Source organism: Leopardus geoffroyi, chromosome C1 (genome assembly GCF_018350155.1).
Source record: "Leopardus geoffroyi isolate Oge1 chromosome C1, O.geoffroyi_Oge1_pat1.0, whole genome shotgun sequence".
In the NCBI taxonomy this organism is placed as follows: Eukaryota; Metazoa; Chordata; class Mammalia; order Carnivora; family Felidae; genus Leopardus; species Leopardus geoffroyi.
The window spans coordinates 134,430,102-134,453,484 of record NC_059328.1 but is presented as its reverse complement, the minus strand read 5'-3'; the positions used below and the strand labels follow the sequence as shown (position 1 = coordinate 134,453,484).

Here is a 23,383-nt window from a genome sequence, read left to right as displayed (position 1 = left end):
TCCATAGTAGGTATTTTAATTTCTGACCACCTCATTGCCTTGTTCCTCTGTCAGTCCCACACACCCTTATCTCAAGTCCTTATCCTGTGTTCCATCTTTTCACACTAGATGAATTGACAACAACCTTCTCCCCCACACTATATGCTAGAAGCTTCTAGAAGACACCTGCCTAACATCAAAGGACCAAATTCCCTCAGTTCCACCCTTTCCCCCTGACTGTAGTACTCCACCCCACCATGTCTCCATCTCATAAACTCCTAAATGCATTAAATCTACTTTAAAATTCAATTTATCTGTGTATTGTTATAGGATCCTTCCAAAATTCCTCTGTAATCTCTTTTAGGTGTCCCTGCCCTGAATCCCCATTTTCATTCTGCCATTATCACTATAACAGCACTTATTGGGTCATAGTGTAGTTGTCCATTTACAGAGGTCCCCCTGAGCTGCAGGGGATATACACCAAGACTCCCAGTAGATGCCTGAAATCATGGATCACACCGAACTGTATATATACTATGTTCTTTCCCATACATCCATATCTGAGATAAGGTTGAACTTATAAATTAGGCATAATAAAATTAACAACAGCTAATAATAAAATAAAATAATTATTATACTAATATACCATAATAAAAGTTATACGAATGTAGTCTATCTCTCAAAACATCCTATTGAACTGTACTCATCCTTCTTGTGATGAGGTGAGATGATAAAATGCCTACATGATGAGATGAAATGAGATGAATGATGTAGGCACTGTGACATAGCGTTGGGCTACTATTGACCTTCTAATGGTATGTATGTCTGAAGGAGGATAACCTACTTCTGGATTCTATGGACCATGGGTAACTGGAACTGTGGAAAACGAAACTATGAACTATGGGGACTACTGTATGTGGTGGTACCTGCACCTGTGCTGTGACTCTGCCTTTCACTCCTGGATTCCCAGCACCTACAGTACTTGCTGACACCAATAATCACAATTATAAATATTGTTTAAACAAATTAGTGGATGCATGAGTGACTATTCTAATGTTTTTTTTAATCTTTATAGAATAGTGCAAAAGCCAAAACATCCATCTGCATATGTCAGGTGAAAGGAAGGGATACTTGGGGATAAATGAATTGTCCCAAACCACTAAAATTTCACCAGTTCGTGAATTGGTATTTACAAGACTCACTCTGATGTAGGTGAGATCTTTTCTTGTAATTGTTCATTATGATATTCCTAATACATAGCACAGTACTTGCCTTTAAAAATATATTTGATGAATGCACTTTAATAACAATGATGAAGATACTAATAATGATTCATAGCAAAGTTTTTTCCACATATCTACATTTCCAGAAAATTTCTTCTACTTCAGCATGTTCTCTACAGTCTAAAAGAGTCTGTGGAGGTCTCTTGAATAATTTTCAGAATCATGATGCTCAGTGGTGTCTTTTTTGTACTTGGATGCAACTATTTGTTTGTTTTTCCCACCTTTTATTCCACGTATACTGTCCTTTTTTTTGTGGTGCCAGAAAATTTTGTTTGTCTACCCCCTAAAGCCCATGTAATAAGTTCAGTGTTTAACTCTGGGCATTACTGATTTTTACAAGTGTTTGGAAGAAGGATGTTCTCAGTAGCAATTAGCATCACGGAGACAGTCCCTTTCTTTAGTAATGTATATTGAGAAATTTTGTTGTGTAAGCACAGACAAAATTTACTGTTTTATTAAAGCTTTCTTCTGATGAAAATTAAGTAGTTACAAAAGTCTGAATTTATCTGTCAAAAAGCTACAAAACCTCTCAAGCCATCATAAAAATTGATGCATGCATTCTCAACTAAGAATATTGCCTTTTCCCTGCCAAAAAATTCACCAAAAGACCAGTGGGTGGAGGTTTAGTGCCCAGAATGCATTGTTGATGATCATTTCTTTAAAAAGGGAAGGGAAATTCAAAATGAAAAAAAAAAAAAAAAACAAAACTAATAACTCTTTCAGAAAGAAGCAAACACAAGCCAGATTGAGACACAGACTTTAAAATTCTCTCTCCCTGAACACATAAGAAATGTTTCTCCAGACACTGCTGGACTTTTTCAGAATACTGAGATTAAGACCAGGGACTGGATTTCTCATGTCAGGGCTCTATCAGTGTAACATCATTGCCATCAAACAGGCTGAGCCAGTTCCCATGATCTTGAGTCAAGGCAATAGAGTTTCCAGGCATGACCACACAGAGGCCCAGGAAAAAGGAAAGAAGAGGGGTGAAGAGCAAGTTAGTTTTCTTCTCCTATATCATCTCCCAAAGTCCAGGCTGCCTTTCAGGTCATTAGAGGTAGCTAATAATCATCCTACTACATACTCTTACTACACTTACTACTGCCATATGTATGTTTACATATCTACATGTATTTACACGTGGTTATATACATGTACAATCATCATGCACACATTCCCATTTCTGGGATCAGGTGTCCATTCTTCTCAATTACCGCTTCGATACTTCATGTACACTCATTCATCCTTTCAGTATATTTTCAATTAGTAACATCCTCTTCCCCTTTAATATCATCTGCTCTGCTCACAATGGGACTGCAAAGATTAATAGGACACTCTTAATCTTATCAAAGCTTATATGCTTGTGAGCTCACATTCAAAAACACTTGTGTTCCTCTCTTTTGCAGAATGGATACCACACCCCATCTAGTCATCTCAGCAACTCAAGCCAGCTTCTGCCCTGGAACAGAACATTCCAACCAGTCTTCCTACACTGAAAACACTGCATTATTGTAAGTCCAATGCTGCAAGCAACACTTCACTCTTCATTATTTCTTGTCATGATACTTTGAAATACCCCACCGTATTTCAGGCACTAGAAATCAGTTATTCTGGAAGGATCATAGGAGCTGAAAGAAGTATTAGGACAAGCAGAAGATTGCTATGTATTTTGTCTGTGGATGTACATATAGTATCATATTCATTATTTTAAGTATTTATTCCTACTCTGTGTTAATCCCATGGATTGAAGGGATGTTAATCTTTCAATTACAGTTGAGTATGCTGGTCATTTTAGGCTCGGATGGTCTTATCTCTAGTAATTTACAAAATTCTGTAAAGTTTTATATCTAAGTTTAGGATATTATATGGCAAGTTCCAGGCCAACCTGAAATTCCCTTGAAGTAAAAGTACTCCCTAAACTCTGTATACTTAAGAAATGTCAACCAATCTTTAGATGCTGAATCTGGCTTCTTAAGCAATTTGTCCAATGTCCCTTCGACACCCTATTTTTTAATGTTAAATGGCAGGGAAGATCAGCAATTTGTCCGGATTGGATGCCAGCCAGTCTGCTAGCATTGAAGAAGTACTCAGCAGACACAACTGTGCTGAGATACAGATGAGAAGAATGAATGGCTGTGGGATACCCAGATAGCACCTGTTTATCAACCTAAGTTGGAGGCTATAGACAAGGCAGGAGAGCAGAAGACAACCTTTGATTAATGGTAACAATCGTGGAAGAAAGACCAGCCTGTAACCATAAGTACAGACCTCGCAATTTATTATGTGAAGACTTCATGTTGTTCTCAGATAAAAGAAGTAGACTTGAAAAGAATAGGTTTTCATCTACAACAGTCCACCACAAGAATTCTGTGAAAATGCATCTTTATGAATAGAAATGAACTGAATCTAAAGACTTTCTCCAGATTTTTTTTTAATTTTTTTTTCAATGTTTATTTATTTTTGGGACAGAGAGAGACAGAGCATGAACAGGGGAGGGTCAGAGAGAGAGGGAGACACAGAATCGGAAACAGGCTCCAGGCTCTGAGCCATCAACCCAGAGCCTGACGCGGGGCTCGAACTCACGGACCGCGAGATCGTGACCTGGCTGAAGTCGGACGCTTAACCGACTGCGCCACCCAGGCGCCCCTAGACTTTCTCCAGATTTTGATGAGAAAGGATTGTGACTTTTAACACCAGAATCACACAGCCCTTATGCCTTACAATAATTTGCTCTGTTGATGTTTTTAAGTTATTGTTCTTTTACTCTTTGTTATGATTCTGTGTTCACTGGCAACCTCTGACTCCTAATTCAGCTTCTGAGATCCTCTGAGCTACAACATTGGTGACTTAAACAGTCAATATTAGTGTGTCTCCCATTATAAATTTACAAATCAGAGTTATTGTTTATACATGAGCTTCTTACAAATTTGGTTACTGTGAGCTAGTCCCAAGGCATCATGATCATTGATAAATAAAGTTTTTCTAGATCCACAAAGTTGAGGCGGGCCCCCTGCTCTGAACTGGACTGAGCCTTCTAAAGTAGTGCCACCCTGTGGAACTTTCTGTATGACTGACCGATCTTCCTCTATGATAACTCAGCATATCTCTTTATAACCACAACCCTGGGCCACCATAGCTTTCAAACAGATTTAAGTATTTTCCTATTTAGTAGTAAGGAAACTGCTATATTTTTCCCTGAACTTTTTAGAGATCACAGTACTTTGCTGATAATTTTGTTTGTTTAGATGATTTGTATTAAAAGGCACACATCCGGTTATATCATTTTACCCCCCAATACTGCTTCTCTTTCTTTATGAAATCTCTTCTTTACTTGTCCACTACCCACATAAATATACTTCGCTGTTCTTTCCATTGGTTTTATTTTTTAACTATTTTTTTTATTTTTAAAGTAAAAATTGTATTTACTTAAGGTGTACAACATGATGATATGTATAGCAAAATGATTATTACTATAGTCAAGCTAATTAACATACCCATCTCCTCACATAGTTACCTTCTTTAAACTTTTTTGTGGTGAGAGCACCTGAGATCTACTCTGTTAGCAAATTTCCACTATATACTACAATATTATTAACTATAATCACCATGCTATATATACATATCCTATATATCTCCATTGGCTTTCCTTCTTGTGACATGGTCTTCAGGTCACATCTTGTGACCATTTTCTTCTATGGGACTCATTGCTTACATTTTTCTTCTCAGTCTCCAATTATTTCTATACTGGCTCTGGATTTATTGCAATATCAGATCAGCTGACCATGTTTATGGACTTGCAGGTGACACAATCCATTAAGAATGGAAACGAGGGATGCCTGGGCAGCTCAATGGTTAAGTGTCCAACTCTTGAATTTTGGCTAAGGTCATGATCACAGGGTGGTGGGATAGAACCCCATGTTGGGCTCCGCACTGACCGTGGACCCTTCTTAAGATTCTTTCTCTCACCCTCTCTCTCTCTTTCTGCCCCTCTCCTCCACTCTTATGCTTTCTCTCAAAAAAAAAAAAAAAAAAAAAAAAAGAAGAAAAATTAAAAAAAAAAGAAGGGAAACAAAAGCAGAGAAAAAAAATCACCTTAAAAATCCAGCTTATCTGTATATCATATAAAGCACTAATTAAAAAAAAATGCTTAATTTTAGAACTACTTTACATATAGATTAAGAAAGAAATATGGTGTTTTGGCCTCATGTAAATACATAATTGACTGTGTGCATACTTGTAAAGAGTGGTAAACCAAAATTCAAGTTGGACACAGTGATGACATGAAAAGGGGAACAGAAGAAAAGCAAAGAAAAATTATTCTCTGTCATACACAAGAGGTGTCTGCAAAGAGCAAGTAAGCACTCTCAGAGAGGCTGTCTTGATTTCAGGCCTCCGAGTTAGGCATGGTTGCTCATTGCACTTATTTACACCCATTAGTATACATGTTGCGCAATGCTTTCATGGACATCCTGCCCATCTCACTTTCTCGGGGTTAGGCTTTGGGGTTCTGCTGAATGTCTTGAACTGGTTTTCAAATGCTGGGTTTGGCAAAGCACATATTCTGTTTTGCCAAATGCTTTTCCCCATCATTTTAAACCCCTGTGTATTTCAAGGGAAATTTTACCCACATGTCTCTGATTTATTTACCCCTAACTCATCAAAATGTCATCTTGAAAAAACTGCTATTGGATGTTTAAGAACTCCGTGGCTTCTTCCTGAGCCTTTCATCTTTTAACCAGTGTGTTTCATTTTGCCTCCACCAAAAAGGCCCAGGTTCTGTTGGGGAATCGGACTGATGAGGGTAGTTCTTTGTGTCTCAAGAGTTTTCTTCAGTCTTCTGGAGGCTTTTCCTGTATCCCACCTCTCTTTCCTCATCCTCAGTTTCTTTCTTCTTCCATAAATTCGACTTCTTTGTGTCCTTGATTTAAATATGTTGTTCTTTCTTTCCCTGTCATTGGAATTCAGAAAGGAATGGTCTTCCAGCTTCCTGTCTGGGCAATTCATTAGCATAATTCAATTGTTTTGTTATAACCTAATTTGGTCTAGGCAGTAAGGAAAAAAGCATTGCTCAATGTTAATAGCCTTTGTTATTGTTGTTGTGTGTGTTCTTTTCTCTACGCTAGAGTTAAATGAAATTCAAATGTGGATAGGAGGTGTTATTGTAACCTGTTTCTGTGTTTTCATGGCTTCTAATCCCCTTAATGTCACCTGAAGGCCCTTCTTCATCTGAGCACTGCCTCCCTTTCCCTACACCCCCTGACCCATTTCCCTTGTTCACCATATTCTAGTGAGTGTGGTGTTCTTGTAGTTTTTCAAAGGGGCTTAACTTTGTTCTGACCTCCAGACCTTCACACTTGCTGTTCCTCCTATTCACAACCTTCTTCAAGTTCTTTGCTTGACAAACTCTATGTATCCTGCAATCTCAATTTAAATGCCCCTTTCAAAGAGTGCTTTTATGACTACTTAATCCAGGGTAGGTTAGCCCCCTCTCATAGAAGCTTATTTTTCTTCCCCCATGGTATGTTTTGTAATTTGTATTTAAAGAATGATGCCTTCCTTTACTTGTTTAATACTTCTCTCCATTCTTGGATTTCAGGCTCCTTGAGTAAAGGACATGAATACTTAGCATATGATTACTTACCCCAAACGTAGCACGGCACCTAGCACAGGGACGGCCTCAACAAATCCAGGAATTAATAGACATTTCCATCGGAGAAAAGGAAGGGCACGTAAAACAATGACAACCAGGGGATGGTTTCTATTAGAGTTATTAAATTATATCACATATTATCAACACACTACTAACTTGAAGATCTGGGAGGATGTTATTTCAGAAAACCTAATTTTATCTTACTGAAGTAATATTTTGAAAGCCTAGAGAGCTTTTGGAAATTTTTTGCAATTTAAAGAAAGCACAGTCTGATCAATAGAATTATTCCCCCAAAGTGGCTGTCTTTTGTTTTAAAATAAGAAAACACTGTATGCTTACAATGTTTTTCATCCTCAAAGCCCTCACAAGTATTAATTAATCCACAAAATGATATCTGGCTCCAAAAGGTAGAATCTGAGACTTAAGGTTTATCTGCAAAAGCCTGCTTTGCCCCCAAGCCATGGCAACTTCCTGAGTTCCATCCTACAAATCCTCCCAGCTCAGGAGGCAGCAGATGATTCTCTAAAACCTGCCACAGGCTTTTGACTCCTGCAGGGTTATCCATACACTGTCTCATACTCCTTTGATAAAAATAAAGATGATAAAAATTTAGCATGTTATAAACATGGTTATTTTTGTCAAGCAATTTTTTAAGGGAAAAAGGAAAAATGCCCTGAAAATAATTAGATATCATGAACAGTTAAAACAGGGAATATACAAGATCAAGAAACAAATGCCCATTAGTATATTTGACATTTCATGTTTAAAATCTTTGCTGCATTACAACACTTGTTAAGCCACCATACGGATTCTCAGAAAATAATTTAGGTTTCTTGCATTGACAGCATATGGATTTGTATACCATGTGGCATGAATGACGTCACCTGTCAGTGAACTGGGTAGTTTTAGAGATTTTAGACTCCAACCAGCAATGTATTTTTGCCAATATTCAAAACAAATGCATTATGCTTCTGTTTAACCCTGTTGATCATAATCTACTTCATTAAAGGGAACACTGAGAGGTGAGGCATGGCTACCAGAGGGTGATAGTGTCTATTGGTGGACCCACCATGGCAGATTCCACTTTTGTAAAGTGAATCATTTTTCTCCAAGAGTGTGGATCTAATGAGATATCTTTGCCAGTTATACTTAAAGCCAAGGCTTCTCATGATTTCTAGAAAATGTTCAGGGGAGTTCTGAAACTCTAAAAACGATGAGATTCGTACAGCAAAAAATGTTGGACATAAATAAGCTGAAAAAAATCCATTTGGTAAAAATAATAACAGCACCAACTTAAAGAACTGTATTATTTTCTAAAATGTTTTAATGTATATTATTGCATAGTAATGTATATTATTATATAGTAGTTCATCCTGGTTGGTACTGCTAAGAGAAAGTACTGTGAGAGCCTCTAGCTGACTCCAGAAGCAATAGTGGGAAGGAAGGAATGTAGTGGAGATGGAAATGAGGAACATACAAGGTTTGTGGGGAAAAATAAGTGTGTCCAGGTAAAAATAATATAAAGTTAAGTTAGTCAGATAGAATGAGAACTTTAGAGGTTCTGGAAGATAATTGAAATCTTGGCATGAATCCTAATGGATAGTTAAAAGTTGGTCCGAATATGTTGTTTGAGGAAATTGGTGATTATTTTGTCATCATAATGGGGTTATTCATAAGCAAGAGATGTGGGGAAAAGAAGCATTTCTGCCTTTAAAATAACATTAAATAAGTAATTTAATTTAAATGGAGATTGATTGATAAAAGTTGAATATAACCTGTGTTCACAAGACAGAGTAAGATGAGCAGTACTCAGACAGAATCTAGGGAAACTGATGTCAGGAATAGGTAGTAAATTGGCTGACAGTTCCAAAAGTGTTTATAGAGTTAGTGGTGTGTGTGTGTGTGTGTGTGTGTGTGTGTGTGCGTGTGTAACACAGACAGAGAGAGAGAGACAGATTGAGAGAGATTGAAAACTAAAGAGCTTAAAAAATTGTGGTTTCTTTCTATTTAGCCATGCTTCCCAATGCCACCTTTCCAAACTCGTCTGACCTAGAATAGAATATTAAGCACATATATGTACTATCTATTAAGATACTATCCATCATTTGGGATATTCAAAATCAGTTTTGTTTATTCTTGAACAACTGAAGATTCAGAGTCAAGACAGCCAACTATACACCAGTAAACCAACAAATAATATTAATGTTAGGAAACTAAATTGACAAAACTATTTCAGAGTCAAGACAGCCAAATATAGACCAGTGAACCAACCAACTAATCTTAATGTTAGGAAAGTAAGTTGACAAAACTAATTCTGAATAGTCTAATGTGTTTGAAATATAGGCATAGCACAAATATGTTATTATTGATTCAATTTGAATAATCATAATTCAACTTTTTAAAATTCACAATTAATATATATTTTATGTAAAAATTTTAAGACACCTTAAGGCATTGATCAAATATAATTATGTATATATTTGCACATATATGATCACATATCTAATTGCATGTCTATATTGATATTAAACACACACTCACACAGCTCCATTTTCAGCCCAACTTCTGCCATGTTTCATCAAATACTTCAGAGAAAACATTTGCATTTGCTATATCGCAAATACACAGCTCTTTTTTTAATTAATTAATTAATTGATTGATTTTGAAAGAAAGAGGAGAGAGCATGCATGAGCAGGGGAGGGACAGAGAGAGAGGGAAGAAGAATCCCAAGCAGGATCCACTCTGTCAGCATAGAGCCCAATGCAGGGTTCAAACTCACAAACCGTGAGATCATGACCTGAGCTAAAGTCAAGAGTCAGGCACTTAACCCCCTGAGCCACCCAGGCACCCCAAATATTCATCTCTTTTAATTATTTATATGTACTTTGTTTGTTCTATAATACAAATTTTTGGAAAATAAATACAATTGCTTTCCATTTCACTAGACAACTACACTTTGCCAGGCCTTATATGAAATCCTAATAAAACAGTGAATGAGACATAGCCTTCCCTTCAAATAGCCTACAGTTCAATAAGAGAGAGAGAAAAGGAAACAGGCAACTTTAGTATGATTATTGAAAGAGGCAATTTAGAGATAGAGGCAAGGTCAAGCTACTAGGGACACACAATAAAGGATTAACCTGATTCAAATCTGAGGAATCAGAGAAATACTTCACAGAGAAAATGCTAAGTTGAGACCCAAGTAATTAATTTTGAAAACAAGGTACTGTTACATCTAATTAAATTGAAAAAGTCGTCTGTCTCTATAAACAGCAAACATACATATATTTGCTAACATCTGAATCAACAATATAATTTTAACACAACTTTAATATCTTAGTATTAAATCAATTGACAGACACATCTTTTCTGAACAAACCCTAGTCTCAAAAGCAATGTAAAGGTGGGGCGCCTGGGTGGCGCAGTCGGTTAAGCGTCCGACTTCAGCCAGGTCACGATCTCGCGGTCCGTGAGTTCGAGCCCCGCGTCGGGCTCTGGGCTGATGGCTCAGAGCCTGGAGCCTGTTTCCGATTCTGTGTCTCCCTCTCTCTCTGCCCCTCCCCCGGTCATGCTCTGTCTCTCTCTGTCCCAAAAATAAATAAACGTTGAAAAAAAAAATTAAAAAAAAAAAAAAAAAAAAAAAAAAGCAATGTAAAGGTATGTATGATATAATAAAGAAAATACAAGTCATGACCCCTAACTTCAAAGCATTTACAATCTAGCTGTGGAGCAAGTCTATTACCCATGAACTAGGGGTGAACAACACAAAAGAGTGCTGAGATGAAGAAAATAATTGTTTCAGAAAATCCAAGCTCCTTCAGGGTAAGAGCCCTGTCTTAATCATGTTACCACTCCTAGCCTGAGGGTATGTTATTTGAGAACAGATAATAAATAAGATCAATCAGAGATCATGAGAGAAGTCTATAGACTTGATGTTGTAGAAAATAGGAAGCTCTTAAATGCCTGGACAAGGAAAATGAAGTAATGAAGGTACTGTTTAAAGAAGATTGGTGTAGAATTGCTACACAGGATCATTGGAAGGGGCACAGTAGAGTACGTGGGAGGGTTGGTGGAGGGGCGGTGAGATCAGAAGAATTGAAGGCCTGGGCAAGGATGTGTGTGTGTAACCATAAAGAAAAATGTGGGTACCACACACATTGCAGAGAAACTGGTTTGGAAAATGGTGACTTATTTGATGGGCCATAGACAAAAAAAAAAAGGATCCAAGAAAATTTCTTCTAAGCCTGGATGCATGTTTGCTACTCATAACGATAGGCTTGATAGTAAGGGAAACCAGTTTTGGAAGAAGGTCCTGATGGGTTCAATCTGGGAGATTTCACTTCTGAGATGACAAGGAGACACAGTAGAATAAATGACTAGTTAACACTTTAAGATAGAGGATAAGAGGCATGCCTGGATGGCTCAGTTGGTTGAGCATCCAACTTCAGCTCAGGTGATGATCTCATGGCTCATGAGTTCAAGCCTCGAATCAGGCTTGCTGCTTTCAGTGTGGAGCCCACTTTGCATCTTCTGTTCCCCTCGCTCTCTTCCCCTTCCCCACTCACTCTTTCTCTCTTAAAATAAAACAAATAAACAAAAAAATATATAGAATGAGATAATGAAAAGAAAAAAGTATAGATCTGTGTATTATAAACTTGAAAGTAAAAACAAAAGCCATTAACAGCTTCATTTGTGCATTAATTTACCACACATTTACTGAGTTCTTAACATGTTCTAGCAAGTGCTACAATCATGGAAATGGAGTTATGGACATAGGAGACAATACCTCTGCTCTCACAGAACATTTTAATGAGGTAACAAACAAATAAAAAGAAATTGTATAATATGCCACATGGTAGCAAGTTCTATGGAGAAAATAATTTAGGGTAAGAGAAAAAAGTGTGATGGAAATAGTGGATTTTCTTGTTTGTTTATTTGTTTTTAAGGAATATTATGAAAGATCCATCTTTTTTTTAAGTTTACTTATCTATTTTGAGAGAGAGAGAGTGTGAGAGAGCACCAGGGAGGGGCAGAGAAAGAGACAGAAAGGATCTCAAGTGGGCTCCATGCTGCCAGTGCAGAGCCTGATGAGGGGCTGAAACTCACAAACCTGTGAGATCATTACTTGAGCTGAAATCTAGAGTCAGATGCTTAACCAACTGAGCCACCCACATTCCCTGGAAATACCCATCTTAAAAGATGATATTTGAATAGAGATTCCAAGCAAATGAAGAATAAGCCTTGCAGGTTTCTGGGCCCAAAATAAATGATTTTGTACCAGGCAGAGGAAAGAGCTGGTATAAGGGTCCTCTGAGAGAAGTAAGGAGGTCAGCTTGGCTGGAGCAGAATGAACGAGGAGAAGAAGGAGAAAGGTGAGGCCAGAGCCATAGCTGACACCTGTAGAATCTGGTGAACCCAGGATGATTTTCGGTGTTTTCCCTGGAAGATGCTGGAGGCCAGAAGGAATTTGAAGTAAGCAGTGGCATCACCTAACTTACATTTTAACAAGATCTCTCTGGCTGTTATGTTGAAAATAAAACGTAGAAAGCAGGGGTAGAAGTGGCATGTTAGTTGGAGCCGATTGCGTTCAATCAGGTGAGAGATGACATAGTGAGAAGAGAGCTGATTCTGGATATATTCTGAAGGTAGAGCAAACAGCCTAACAGACGTTTAAGTTTATTTCATGAGAAAAACAAAGGAGACAAAGATGACTTTAAAAGTTTTGACTGAAGAACCTGGAAGAATGGAGTTAGTTTACTCCATCTAGTAAAATGGAGCAGATTGAAAGTAGCAAGTTTGGGAGAACATCAGGATCAGTTTAGGATATGTTAAGTTTGAGATGTATGTCCAATATATAAATGAATATGCCACAATATATAGTACTAGAGTTTAGAGCAGTGGTCCATGCTGGAGAAGTGGTTAGTGTAACACAGTACATAAAACCATAGCACTGAATGATACACTGTAGGGAAGAAATATAAAGAAAAAAGAAGTTAAGTTGAGCTCTAAGACGAAGATGAACCAGCAAAGGAAATGGAAAATGGATGTCTATTTAATTAATTGGAGACCCGTGAGAAAGTAGTTTACTGGTACTTATATAAGGAAAATATTTCAAAGAGACATCAGATGGGTTAAATTCTCAGATCTAATGAAAGAAATGAGACTTTACCAATGGATTTAGTACTATGGACAAAATTGATGACCTTGATAGGAGATTGGTGGTTGGGATAAAAGCCTAAAAAGGGGTGCCTGGGTGGCTTAGTCAGTAGAGCATCCGACTTGGGCTCACGTCATGATCTTGCTCCTCGTGGGTACAAGCCCTGCATCAGGCTCCATGCTGACAGCTCAGAGCCTGGAGCCTGCTTCAGATTCTGTGCTTCCCTCTCTCTATGCCCCTCCTCCTGCTTGCACTCTGTCTGTCTCCTGTCTCTCAAAAATCAATCAACAAATAAATAAACATTAAAAAAATTTTTTAAGAAGCCTAAATTGAGTTGGTTCAACAGATAAAGGAGGAAAGAAATTGACAACAATAGAGGTAGGCAATTCTTGTAAGGAATTTTTATTCTAAGGCAAAGAAAGTAATACAGTGGAGATGGGAGATCAAGAACATGCAAAATTAAAGAACATAAGAGAACTGAGCTAGATAAATAAACATTTTTGGTGCTTAGGATGAGAAAGCCCAAAAAATGAACTTCATTCATTTTACTTACAATGTTTCGGGCATTCTTCTAGTCATTAGGATACAACAATAAAAAAAAAAATGGAAACAAAAAATTCCTGCTTTCACAGATTTATAATCTGCTGGTAAGGGATTAATTTTTTTCTTAAAAAATTTGCCAAAATTTTCAGTAAGCCCCAAATAATCTCTGCTTCCTATTATTCACAGCCCAGTGTAGTCCTTTCTCCTTGAGTGTGGACTGGATTTAGTGACTTAATTCTGACCAAGAGAATATGGAAAAGTTGACAGGATATCACTACCATGACTAGGTTACAAGAGATTTTGCCTTCTATCTTGCTAACAGAATCCCTTGCCTTCTCAGTTTGCATGCTTTGAAGAAGGAAGCTGCCATACTGGCGAAGTCTATGTGGCAAGAAACTAAGAGCAGCCCCTGGACCACATCCCTGAAGGAGCTGAACCCTGCCAACAGCCATGTGCATGAACAGGAAAGCCAATGGCTTCCCCAATCAAACCTTCAGATGTGACCCCCAATTCTGACTTAACGTGTGATTGCAATCTTTTGAAAGACTCTGAACTAAAGGACTCTGCTAAGCCACACCCAGATTCCTCACCCACAAAAACAGGAGATAATAATGTGTACGATTTCAAGTTGGTGAGTTGGGAATCATTTATTCTGTAGCAGTAGATAAATAATACAGTAATGCAGGGAAATCATCACTTACCAATTGTTCCAATGGAGGAATGACATCTTTCAAGACATGTTGTGAATGATTCCTCCTGTGTCGGGATATCTGCAAAAATATTGACATTAGATATTATTATATTATTTTTCTCAAAACAAGCTTTAAATGATTTAAAAGAGCATATTTTAGTAAAAGTACACAGATACATAACCATATTCAGATTCATTCAAGAAGTAGATACAAAATGAAAAGTAAATGTTTTGGACGTTAACTAATTTGAATTAAATGTGTACTCAAAGACGGCTGGCTGCAACAATATCTCCTGTTCCACATACTCCTTTTACCATGTAACCTTGATACCCTTCCTCGCAAGTGGTGGGTCTATGTTCTTTCATTTTGAACCTGGGAAGAGCTTTATGGCTGTTTCAATAAAAAAAGTATGGCAGAAGTAAGTGACACTACATGATTTAAAATATTAGAGCATAATAATGTCATGTTCTTTTAGAACCCTCTCATTTGGAAAGTATTCACCATGTTGTGATGAAGCGCAAATCATCTCACACAGAGACAGCACAAGGAGAGGCCTTAGGTTTTCTGGCTAAGAGGCTAGCTGAGGTTTGAGCTACCAACCGCCAGTCATAGGAGTATAGTATCTTCTGATGTTTCCCTCTGCCAGCTATTGAGTCACCCCCTACCACCACGTTTCAAGACCTAGTAGAAGCCTCAAACACTGTATAGTAAAATAGGCTGTTCCCGATATGTCTTATCTGAATTTTTGACCAAGTTCTGTCAGCATAAAAAAAAAAAATCAGTGTTTTATACCTCTATATTTCAGGGTGAGTTGCAATGCTGTAATAGTAACTGGAACAAAATATTTAATATTGAAACACTTTGTGTTTATTATATGAGTTCAGCTTTTTCGGAGTCAATGTTCTATTAATTTTCATGTCTTCTTCTACAGATGTATTTAAACACACAATAATAAATAGCTAAGTGTTTTAGGAACAGCATTTTAAAAATGCCTTATTGTTGTTTCTACCAAAGCATCAAAGGCAGATTCTATAATAAAACAAAAAGAGAAAAAGAAGGAATTTATAATGAAATCCTGTATTGTTTGATAACTTCAACAGAAGCTATAATTAATAATACTATTTTACTAGATAGGAATTTTCCAGTATTTTACATGAACAAGAGAGAGGAGGGTAGGGAAAGGGGGACAGGACAGGGAAGTAGGAAAAGAAAGAATGAGAGAAAGAGAAAGAGAGAGACTGGGGGATGAGTGTGAGGTATTAAAGAAATAAAGTGGGTCTGCCAAGTGCCTAGAAAAGAACTTTGGATGTCTTTGAATCTGGTTACTGGCACATGTAACTGACTGAAGGAATTAAATCAATGTCTGTTAAGATTTTGAGAGAATTGTATTACCAAAGAAAACAGAAGCCTGACCTAAAAAAACCTGTGACTCCATACAACCCTTGATCCCCATGTTTGCCCCACAAAACTGCATTATGAAGGCAGTACAACCTCCAAGGAAACCGTTCTCTTCAAAGCTCACTTTAGATGCGGCCAGTGGGGGATAGCAGAGAAGGAAGAGCCTTGTGGAGAGCAGCGCCAGAAACCTTGGAGAACAATGGACATTGGGAATTATCCCAGAAAGGAGAGCCAGGAGAGCCAGGAGAGCCAGGAACTGACTCTTCGGGCCCGGGCAAGGGTCTCACAGGGCCTGCCCAGCAGGCTTTAATGATCATTCCGTCAAGTGACTGTTGGCTGTTTACCATTTATTTCCTTTACAAATGAGAGTCTTTTGTTTGCTTGTTTCCTGTTATGGAGTTCTTGCTCCACCATTGCCTGTTGGATGTGATGGGAAAAACAGAACAGAGAACTTATTTTTCAAGTTCTAAACCCTTAGCCCCCTGGAGAGAAATTGACCTGATGGAGAGAGTTATGTTTATCACCAGCTATGCTGATATTGGAGTTGATGTGGTAACTGCATTACAGTTTTGGTTGTCTTCTTTGGGGAGGCGGAAAGATATTGGAAGGCAGATGCGAATTGATATACGGTGAAGGGGAGGAAGGACTGTGACAAACCCTGATGCTTCCTCACCAAAATTCTGTCCTTTTTCTAGGGCACATACCTAGACTGCATTTCTCAGCCTGCCTTGCAGTTAGGAGTGGCCACAAAACTAATTCGGACCAAAGGGATGTGAGCAGAAACAATGCGAAGCTCCCTCAGTTGAAGGCTACTAAGCAGTGAGTGCTTTCCCTCTGTGTTCCTTCTTTCCTCATATGCTGGCTGGGAGTAAACATGGAGAGAGGCCCTGCAGGACGATGAAGGTGCAAGATGGACGAAGACTGAATCACCATGTGGAGAAAAGCCAAACATAGGCCAGGAAAACTCATTTTGTATTAGTTAATAAACTTGCTATTTTGGAATAATTTTATACTTAGAGAAAAGCTGTAGCAAGAGAGCTCCTGTAGAATTCTAACTGCAATGTAGTGAGAAATAAACTTCTATTTCTTGGAGCCATTGTGTATTTCAGAGAATTTTACAGCTGCTAGCATTACCCTAAATAAAACCACGATAGTTGATCTTAATTCATTTTGAAATGAATATATATTATATAGTATATAGTATAATTATACACATTATTTAGTGTATATTATATAGTATATGTTATACATTATATTACATATTATTATATATGATATATGATATTCATATATATTTGGTATTTAAGCTTTTTTAAGGAACCAGGCACTTATTTTATACTGCTATACATTTGGAACTTACTTCTCCTAACTGTTAGTCATTATATTAAGATTTATTATCTTCACTGAAAATTTTATATGTCTTACATTCAATTGACAATGGTGGAAGAGTTCTGGGATTGTTGTTGTTGTTGTTCCATTTCTTCGAAACCTGTTGGATTTCCAGTCTTTAGTCCTGTCTTCGGCTAAAAATCATTCTCTTTGCATATAAAACATCTCAAGCTTTAAATGTTAGAGAAAGTAGTATCAAGCAAATGTCTCTACAATACTGATGAATACGCACTGGGCATTCTCTTATATCAGCCTTACCATTTCTTCTATGGCTAACCCATGCCTTCCTTTGTCCTACCACTACTAGATTTTGATGGGTGTATTGGCCCATCATCCTCTCCATATTCTCTTCCAGTTGCTATAGAAAGTTTTCCTATAAGACAATGCTTTAAGATGTGTTGTGTATGTATTGCGAGAGGCACAAGAGATGATTTTAGCTGATGAATGTTTTAATTTTAATTATCATTTACACAGTCTTAAGGTTTAGCAGAAAAACCTATCACATAAAGACATTTAACTGGTATGAATATATTTTCTATTAAAATAGAGTATAAATGATACAGTTAAATAAGTAATATGTAGTATGCAACATGAACATGGAAAAAAAACCCTACAAACGTAGTAAGTGAATGACTGAAATTTGGGAAAGAAGTTTTAATGAGAATTCAGAACAGAAATGACCAGTTACTGAGCACATTCTTAGTTCACCCTTGAAGGGAACTGTTGGGTCCATGGTATAGACAAGAACTCGAATTGAAAAATGGTACAGTATTATTGTCTATAAACATGTATTCAGTGCTTATTATTTGTCAGGCACTGTTCTAAGTATTTTATATAAATTAACATACTTAATTGTCACTCCTTTTTCATAAATGTAGAAACGCAGACACAGACAGTTTCAGTAACTTTAAAAATCCAGAGCTAGTCAAAGGCAAGGGTGTTGTTTAACCAGTATCTAAGCCTTTAAATATTGTACTTTATTGCTTTGCCAGGGATATAATGTATACGCATAAAGGCAGTCATTACATTCTTGGGGAACTACAAAGTTGAGATTTCCTGCATGCATAAGGGGATATTTCCAAGGTACAAATTTGAGTCAAACTTACAAATCTGTACATGTTTACACAGGAAGCTAGAATCAAGTTTCAAATCTGGTATGAATCATCTTAATTTTCCTTTAGGGAAAGTAATATTGCTTATCATTCCTAAATCAATAAGCTAGCCAATCTATCATGTTCAACCAAGTTATGGAGATGCAGAGGAAAAAGAGAACTTTCATCACCTGTCTTTTGCTTTAATGCTCTTCTCGGTTAAGCATTAGGCACAGAAATGTGTTATCATCCCAAATCAGATTACTCTGACTGAGACTTATGATTTAGGAAATCTGGATCCAAACCTGCCTCGTTGTTATACACAGATATGACAAAAAGTTAAGATATTCTAAGACAGCTGTTGCTATGTAATTTACTTAATTGAAATAATAATTTAAAGAACACTTGAGGTCAATCAGAACTTTATGAGGTAAGTTTGAAGGAAACAAAGGCTCTCCTAAGCCATACGTAGTATAAAATAACAGAAAATCTTATAGATTTGTACATGTTTATCTATCAATAGCTTATTATTAGTATCTGAAAATTTTGCTAATTTTTACAGGACACTTTCTTGAAAAACATTTCTGCCTAGGACATCAGATGTTCTTATTAACCATTCATTTAGCCAGTAAACATTTCTTGTTTAGTACCTAGTAGTTTCTAATAGATGCTCAAAACATACTTGTTTGTTGATGTTATGAAATACAGCTAATGCTAGTATTGCAAAAAAGAGTACTTCATTTTGGACAGTCCTAATTTTTTCTCATGAACTTCAGGACTTTTTAAATGTATCTGATACCAAAAACCTATGTTTTGCTCTGTGAATTACTTCTGGAAACATTTCAGAGTATTAGCAATGGTGGGCTCCATTTTTCAATCTTAGATCCTTCTTACTTTTGCAGGAATTCTTTTAATTTTTCTTTTTTTTAGGGTTTATTCATTTTTCAGAGATGGAGAGAGACAGACCATGAGGGGGAAAGGGGCAGAGAGAGAGAGAGAGAGAGAGAGAGACAGAATCAGAATCTGAGCTGTCAGCACAGAGCCCGATGTGGGGCTCAAAGTCACAGGACCATGAGATCATGACCTGAGCTGAAGTCAGACACTTAACCACCTGAGCCACCCAGGCATCCCTGTGGGAATTCCTAAGTAACCATTAAATTTGGAAAACTTGAAGAGCAATAATAATATCAGTAGCTTGATACTTTATTTTAATACATTATTTTCTCTGTGAGTTACAGAAGCATTTCTTCTGACGAAGGCTTAAAATATGGCTTTTATGTATGTTTGTTCTTTCTTGTTTCCAAATGTTCTGAAATAGTATATAGATCCTTCCTCTAAACATAAGTGGACATGTATGTATATCTACCACATATTTATCTAAGTGTCCACAGCCTGATTTTTTTTTCCTAGTTTTTACACTCTTACATTATGAAATGTTGGTTTCAATATTATTTTCCAATTCCCATTTGAGAATTTTATGAATTGCTACTTTTCAATTTATTTCCAGTATTTTGTAAAAAGAAACCTTAACCATTTAAAGTATATCTGGCCTATGTACTAAGAATGTTACTTCAGGGGCTCCTGGGAGGCTCCGTGGGTTAAATATCCAACTTCAGCTCAGGTGAATTTGAGCCCCATGTCAGGCTCTGTGCTGACAGCTCAGAGGCTGGAGCCTGTTTCAGATTCTGTGTCTATCTCTGCCCCTCCCCCACTTGTGTTTTCTCTCTCTCTCTCTCTCTCTCTCTCTCTCTCTGTCTCTCTGTCTTTCTCTCTGTCTCTGTGTCTCTCAAAAGTAAACAAATAAACTTTAAAAGAATGTTACTTCACAGTTTCTTTCAGAGTGGACTCCATATGTCTTAACTATTTTCTGTCACTGTGTTCTGCATCTTAAACAACTGAGCTTTACCAATAAATACCTGAGTTGTTGGCAGTCCTTCCTCTGAAGAGAAGAAAAAGTGAGGCCTTATCTTTCTACAATGATGCCATCTTCCTATTGATTTATAATGTTCAGTAAATAGGGATGATTTGTAGCTACCATTGGGAAAAAAAATCTTGAAATACAAATGACTTCTGACCTGGATTTTTGGGACACCATATCAGATGAATATATCACTGAACTACTTTTAGATCAGATCTATGAGTTTCTCCTTCTTTGTTTCCACCTACTAGTCTCCCCACTCCTTCTTGGCCCCTTCTCAGGTATGTTATCTTCATAATTGTGCAAAGCAAAGTGGAAGAATGCAGTACTGAGGGTGTGCAATGCACAGTTTTCTTTAAATTCCTTTTTGTTCTTACTATATACATCATAATTAAGTTTTCTAGATACGTTTTCCACCAAAAAGAAAAATTAAAAAGTCATTTTTTTGGAAGTGTCTTCTTTTTTTTCCTTCCATTTCTTCTTCATTCTAATCTATTTAAAGAATATGAAACTGATGGGTGGGACTAGTACTTGGTATGAAGTAAAAATAACAGAATTTGGGCATATTATTTTCCTGGTATAGGAAGGTCTCCTATGAAAGTTATACATAAACATGAAACATTCCACATAGCTCTGATTTTAAATAGATTACCATTTTTGATGAACGTTTATATCTTGTGGCTTAGAGTTGAAATAAAAATCGCTTCAATAAAAGCATTAGTTTGCTCCAGAATTTTCCCAGACACGTACATTTTCTGAGGCGTACCTCCCATTAGCAACCTCCCTGGATACTTGGATTTAAAAACAGAAATAAATTTGTGGTCAAGTGTAGTTGTTATCTTCACAGTTTCTCAAAAGTTCCCCCCAACTCCTTCAATATATCCCAATTCTTATGTTCCAATCTTCATTTGTTTGGCCAAATTCTTTTTTTTTAAGCTATTACAATCAGAAATTAAGAAAAGTTCATTTAGTTGTTACAATATAATAAACATCAACCTAAATGATGACTGCATTTTCTAAATCATGTGTATGTGGGAGATAACTGCTTTGGATGGAAAAAAAAGATAATATATGAAGATATTATCCTATCATGCATTTAATCTTCTAATTTTGCCCGTTGGTGGAGACGTGCCAGTTCACACATGTAAAATCATAATTACTCATCCACTAACTATATGTATTTTTCATATTCTTAATAGGAAGTAATGACATTAACCATAGAGAAACAATTTCTTCTGTCTTGTTCCTTTTTAATGTACCACAGGTATATTACTTCACATTTAAGATCGCCTCCTCCCTCTGCCTGTGATATCATTCAATTCTCATAGTGGGCACTCATAAGCAAATGCTCCCCTTTTTGTTTGTTTGCCTCTTCCATAAGCCTCTTTTGCTCTATCTTGTCAGTCAGATATCTGACACTATTTCCCTGCAGGAAATAAAAGGGAAAGATTTAAAAACACTCTGGAGGACATATTAAAGTTTTTCAGGTTTGTTGTTCGTTTTTTGTTTTTTCAGTTTGTTGAATATTCTTTGGTCAGCATCTGGGCCATCTGTGGTGTTCACCAGCCTTTCAATCCTGGGCCAGGTCTAGGTGAGTTAAGTTCAGCTTCAACCACACTTTATTATCTCCCAGATAGCCAAAGAGAAGCACCTGCTGGAATGATTTAACTTCTTAATATTTCTCCCTTGCTTTATTTAGTCCCAAACACATGTTCCTCCAAGAAGAAAATCAAACTACCTTACACCTTCCTGTTGAAATAAAAAGTAGTTATATAAAGTGCACATAGCCTTATTTGTTGCTAAGTACTGTTTCCTTTAGTCCTCTCATTTCTTTTTTTCATGCTTTCAATAGAATGTTTCTCTCCAAGAATTTTTTTCAGATTGAGAAGTGTCATTCACATGGACCTTGGACACACTAGTATTTTAGCCTTTTAAAACATGCTCTTGAAATAAAAAGTGCCAGAGCCAGAAACACAGCTATACCTGAATAATACAATTTCCTACATTTTTTTTTTCCTGCAGAGTAAATTTATGTGTTGTCTTTTTAGTTTTTAGTTTACTTTTTTCTCTGTAGGTTCATTCGTATTTAGACATGAATTCCAAACTGATAGGGCAAACTATGTGCTAAAATAGACACATAAACATTTTATTCTACTCATAATACTATCATTGGTATTAAATGTAAGGCATTGCATACTTCGTTAGAGCCACAGCTATAAAATTACTATTGTTAGCACATAATATAGCTTACTTAAAACCTCCTTTATTCTTCATAACAGAGCTATTACTCTATTGATAAAAAACAAAAATAATAGAATACCTGGGCCAAACTGACATTCTCTCCACAACTGCAAGTCATGTTATCTTTGAAATAAAAAGATTCAAGACAGCAGAAAACAATACCAAGAAAACTATCTCATAAACACCTCAAAACAAAGGAAAATATTACACAAACAATTATTGAGGCCCCAGATTGTTAAAATGGTCTACCTAGTTTAGCCAAATTATAAACAAATCACCATTTGACTATGTTGGACAGAAACAACATATACTTAATTTTATAATGTTTAATGGTCCAAAAACTCTGAACAAATTAGAATCAAGTTTTATTTTCAGTCTCAAATATAAAGTCTCTTTCATTGACCTAAAGTGCTTAAGTTGAAATATTGAGTTTACGCCATACTTTTTCAGGTATATGTTCAATCACTAAAGAAGAGGTTCTATCATTTGGAAAGTAATCCATAATATGTCGTTTGATCCATGAAAAGTAAAGTGTGACAAAGATATTTACTCATACTGAGATTTCTATAGTCTGCTGACACCTTTCCTCATACATCATTATTTCTTAATGCAAAGCTTGGACATGTACTAACTCACTGAAAATGCTCTGCCTGTGTGTAAAGGTCACTTCTACAAGCATTGCAGGAGGCAAAGCTTTTCATAGCTGTACCATTCTTTCAAGATTTAACAGGTTTTTGGTCAAATATCTAAAATATGCACATGAAGACTCTCGGCAGCTTCAGGCAATATCTATTAATTGTATCTTTCCAGTTTCCTTTCTTTACGTATTCTTTGAGGTTTTCAGAGACCCCAAACTCACCTTCTGCTGCCGAAAAAGCAGATTTAGTTCTGAAGGTTAATCCAACTCAGCAGGATTGAAGGATGGCACTTTTCCTTGGTCGTAAGTATGTTGGCTCAGGCCAGACAGCTGTTAGGACATTCTCCTCTGGGAATCGTGCCCTCAACACCCACCGTTGATGCACATACATGGTCTACTGGCTGC

At 36.8% G+C, this 23,383-nt stretch overlaps 1 protein-coding gene and 1 long non-coding RNA gene across 5 annotated transcripts in view; one reads left to right on the top strand and one right to left on the bottom strand.

The window, feature by feature from the left end:
- Nucleotides 1–23,383, bottom strand: part of ARHGAP15 (Rho GTPase activating protein 15) — a 618,637-nt gene that overhangs the window by 528,815 nt on the left and 66,439 nt on the right. For all 4 annotated transcript variants that reach the window (XM_045479691.1, XM_045479692.1, XM_045479690.1 and 1 more), the window contains one exon: nucleotides 14,314–14,382. In XM_045479691.1, the coding sequence (XP_045335647.1) occupies nucleotides 14,314–14,382 (69 nt within the window). The remainder of the gene's footprint in view (nucleotides 1–14,313; nucleotides 14,383–23,383) is intronic.
- Nucleotides 16,007–16,794, top strand: LOC123598880. The gene is made up of 2 exons (XR_006712840.1): nucleotides 16,007–16,254; nucleotides 16,411–16,794. It is a non-coding gene; the product is annotated as an uncharacterized LOC123598880 (long non-coding RNA).